Source organism: Akebia trifoliata, chromosome 3, assembly GCF_017979445.1.
Source record: "Akebia trifoliata isolate Shusen 1 chromosome 3, ASM1797944v1, whole genome shotgun sequence".
Taxonomy (NCBI): Eukaryota; Viridiplantae; Streptophyta; class Magnoliopsida; order Ranunculales; family Lardizabalaceae; genus Akebia; species Akebia trifoliata.
Window position 1 is genome coordinate 52852882 of NC_141377.1, and position 4269 is coordinate 52857150.

Sequence of the window (4269 nt, forward strand, 5' to 3'; positions counted from 1 at the left end):
CTTTTTTCGTAATAATTATCGCCACCTGCCACGGGTTACGACATCGGAACTGACGATTTGTATTTGTATTTTTAAGTTCTCTTTTAAATTCGTACTAAAAAGATTGGATTTTCTGGATTCTCCTTTACTACCTAGAAAATTTTCCTAAAAAATCTTGACTTTCCAGCTTCTAATCCCCAAAATGAGGTAGTTTTCACAAAAAATTGAGTTGATTTTCGATAAATTTGGACAGATTTGCAGGTTTTTGTTAAACTTTATGATGGATTCCAGTTCGGATCAGCGTTGCAAGCGTACGGGAAGGTCTCCATGGCGGTGCAATGAGATGGCGATGCCAGGAAGATCTTTATGCGAAAAGCATCAGTTGCAGAGAGAACTACAAAACCAGAGGATTAAGCAGAAAAAAAGAGCAGAACAGATGAAAATTTCTGGAAAAATCGCGGACGAAGAGATCCTTCGTTTGAGAGCTGAAGATGGTTTCAAGAGAAGGAAGAATCTTGATGAAGAAAAAGAAGAAGAAGATGATGATGACGACGTGTGCGACGAAGGAAGGATGGTTAGAACTCAGAAGAAAAGAGGACGTAAACCTAAAGTTCGATGTGGTGTCGAGAGATCTGGTGACGAAGGGAATAAGAGTAATACTGGCGAAATTGGGAAAAATAGAGTTGAAAAACATGCAAATTTAAGTAAATCGTTGTTTGAATTCGACGAAAGTCAGAGAAATTCTTGGAAAAATAGGAAGGAGTCTGGATATGGAGAGGTGAATGGAATCTCAAAGATAAGATCTTTGGTGAGTTTTTCAAATCTGTAATTTTTCTAATTATGCCTTTCTTTTTTCGTTTCCTACAATTATCTGCTCCAGTACCAATTGAACTCCCTTAGGGTATGTTTGATTGCATGGAAAGTCACTTTCCATGGAATTTGAAATCCATGGAAAATTAGTTGTGGAAAATAGGTAGGGTTGGAAAATCAAATTCCATTGTTTGATTTCACATGGATAAAATCATGAAAAAATATGAGAAAAAAGAAGAAGAGGAGAAGGAGGAAGAAGATGATAGGAGGGGGAGAGGAAGAAGAAGATGACGAGGAAGAGGGAGGGGGGAGGATGTGGCGACAATGGTGGCTGCCACGACGGCGGCAACGGTGGCGGTGACGACGACGGCGGTGGCGGCCACGACAACGACGACGGTGACGGTGGCGACGGAGGTAAGTGAGGAAGATGGGGGGAGAACGTGGTGGTAGTGGTGGTGGATGAGGTGAGGGATGGAGAAGAAGGAGAAGAAGAAAAAGAAGAAAAGAGATAGAAGGTGGTCGGAGACGGAGCCGATGGCGACGGCGATGGTGACGACGACGACGACGAGGTTAGTGTAATGGTGATGGTGGTGGTGGTAGTGGTGGTGGTGGTGGTAGGGAAGAATTGATGATGGAAAATATGGGTGGATTTCATTTTCCCACCCATATGGGTGGGAAAGTGAAATCCATGATTTAGTGGACTTTTTGAATGGGGTGGAAAATGAATTCCATTTCCATGTGCAATCAAACACTTGAAAAATGTCATTTTCCATGGAAATTGATTTTCCACCCTATTTTCCATGTGCAATCAAACATACCCTTAGTTCAAAACCCCTATTTTACGAGTCATTTTGAAATTGTTGATTGGTAATCAAGTTCTTGTTCTTTGTGATTTAAGACTGGATTTCTAGAATTGGCAAAATATCTAGCAAAAGATTACATCCTCATCAGCTGTTTCTATAAAATTGAGATGCACAAGATAGGACAGTGGGAATGATTGGTTTTGCTTAGCTATGGATTGCGAAAAACGAATTAGCAAAGAAAACTGAAAATCTCACACAAAACACAAGGATTTACGTGATTCGGCAGTGTGCCTATGTCCACGGATCAGATAAAAAATCCAATCACTATTTTCTTTCAAGTTTTACAGCCCTAGAAATCTCTAGCGAAAATCGGGAGCAGAGAAAATGTCTCTCTCCACAAAATAGAAAACCCTTAAGAAAATATTACACCCCCTGCACCCTCGCAACTCAGCGAACCCCAAACAAAATAGAAGACATTTACACAACATGGATGTGCTTGGCAAAGCCTTTTGTGAGCAGCATTGGTTATCTGAACTGTAAGCTCCATGTCCTTAGGAGGAGATGTAGTTGAATTAAAAGGGAAGGAAAAGGAGAGAAGATGGTTGGTGATGAGTGGTGACAAAGGAAGCATTGGTCTAATGGTAAAACGTGTTAGCACGAAGATTACATCCATGTCAGATGTTTCTATAGAATTACGATGCACAAGATGGGAGAGTGGCAGTAATTGGTGATGCTCAGCCATGGTTGTGCCTGGAAAAGCCTTTTGTGAGCTGCATTGCTCATCTGAACTGTAGGTCTATGTTGGTCAGAGGAGATGTAGTCAAATTAATGAGGAGGAAATACCTGGTGGTTAAGGTTAAGGGGCTGAGGTGACTTCCGTGACCTTTGGCAATGGATTGGATGGAGAGGAGACAAGAAGAAGGAGAAGATGGTTGGTGATGACAAAGGAAGCATTAGGCCTAAGTGGAATACTATTTCTTGTTATGGAAGGTTGAGAGTTACGAAGACAAACAAGACAAAGGGATGGGAAGGTTCAGGCTCAAAATAATAGATCTGTAATTGTGAAAAAACATGGAGAATGTTAATGGATTGGATTGTGATGGATGGGCATGAGATGCAGAATTCCTGAAATGGGTGGGAATGTGGTCACAAAGGTTGGACTGGTAGTGAGTTATTTTGTTGATTTATTTGTTTTGCATCAGTTGACTTAGCTGAAGATTTTACTCTGGTGATAGTGATTACAGGTTTAGGAATTAGACCCCAGATTGTTCTTGTATAACGTAATGGAGACTTTGGTATCTTATTTCAATCTTGAGTAATCTTCTCTGGAAGCGCCAAGAAGATCCTTGTAAGTGAAAAACAAAACAATAGAATGTCCAGTTGTTGGTTCCCCTCTCAGACAGAAAAGGGTGGACTACTGTTTTAGGTATTTGTTTTGTAGAAAAAAGGACTTTTTTTCTCTTGTAGTTCGATTTCTACCAAGGCTAATGTGGTGAGTGGATTGCGGCTTTCTCTGCTCATGCCTACAAGGCACAGGAGCTGATGTTTCTTTCGAGCGGATGAGTAGTCCTAGGTATGTGATGTGGCTTTCTTGGTCCTGTCACTTTTTCTCATGGTGACCTAATTTTGGTCTTCCCTTCCAGGTTACAGGAGACGAGCCCAAATCATATAGCGAGCTCTTGGGAGATATTACTGAGTGGAGGATTCCTTTCTCAAGGAGGGACGGTACAGTGGAGATGGTACCAATCCCACATGCCCCAGACATGCCAGAGCTAGTCTTTCCGGGGGTGGAGAACGTAAGTGCGTCAACCATTCTCTTTTATTTATTACTCTTACGAGTATTTGTCTGATTGCTTTCCTCACTTTTAGGTGCCAATCAACAACTATAGGAAATTGGCTGAGCTCACCTTTTCCATGAAGAGGATGTACCAACGCCATTATTTTGAGGTAAGGATGAGTCAGTTACCTCATGCATACTAGCTTAATTGTTTCTGTTATATTATCTGAACTCGCTTCCTGTTTTCCTTTGCAGCACCAAGGAGAGCGAGGGGAGTGGGTAAGTACTTGTACTCTTAGATTCTTTCTTTTTTCTCATTTTCTTTTTATGCTTGGGCTTACAATGTCTCTGCGTAATGTAGGAGGCAAAGATGGCTCAGGTGCAACGAGAGAATGATGAGCTGAGGTCACGGATGCCACAAAAGCCTTAAGACAACGACCATTTTTGTATCTTCTTTTTTTTTTTTTTTTTTGGTATTAAACTATACTCAGATGAATTTTATGGATAGCTGGCTTGACTCTTGTACTTTTGCTTGACATATTACATGTGAATGGAATGAAATAACACTTTTGACTGGACGTTTGTATTTGATTTTGGAGTAAACTTATGCTCCCAGAGATACCTTTTCGTGGCATCCAAAAAATATGTTTGGATGTGATAGGGGTCGTAGATCACAAAATTTTAAGAATGTTAAAGGTGAAAAATGGGACAATTTTTCACAGTTGGATTTCAATTTAAATTTTGGAGTTCGGTGGCTGTTTATATAATCATATAATATGATATATAGACCATGAAATTTAGAGGGATTTGGTGTTATTAGCTAACATGTATATCCATGTGCGACCAGTAAGCCTTCGTAAGGCTGGGAGGGTGACTAAACTAGAGAAGCCTTACTTTGTG

General features: G+C 40.6%; 1 protein-coding gene across 1 annotated transcript; it reads left to right on the forward strand.

Annotated features, from left to right (window-relative positions):
- Positions 1-3947, forward strand: LOC147407916 (uncharacterized). Its single transcript, XM_086436695.1, has 5 exons — positions 1-787; positions 3236-3388; positions 3462-3539; positions 3625-3648; positions 3731-3947. Exons 1-5 carry the CDS (start codon positions 257-259, stop codon positions 3797-3799), a joined length of 855 nt encoding a protein of 284 aa, XP_086292821.1. The 5' UTR covers positions 1-256; the 3' UTR covers positions 3800-3947.
- Positions 3948-4269: the final 322 nt, after the last annotated feature.

Bases quoted from the DNA above. Each gene is read 5' to 3' on its own strand.
- LOC147407916 (XM_086436695.1), top strand. From the start codon at position 257: ATGATGGATTCCAGTTCGGATCAGCGTTGCAAGCGTACGGGAAGGTCT. The intron at 788-3,235 runs GTGAGTTTTTCA...CTTCCCTTCCAG, and splicing joins TCTCAAAGATAAGATCTTTG to GTTACAGGAGACGAGCCCAA. The intron at 3,540-3,624 runs GTAAGGATGAGT...TTTCCTTTGCAG, and splicing joins ACCAACGCCATTATTTTGAG to CACCAAGGAGAGCGAGGGGA.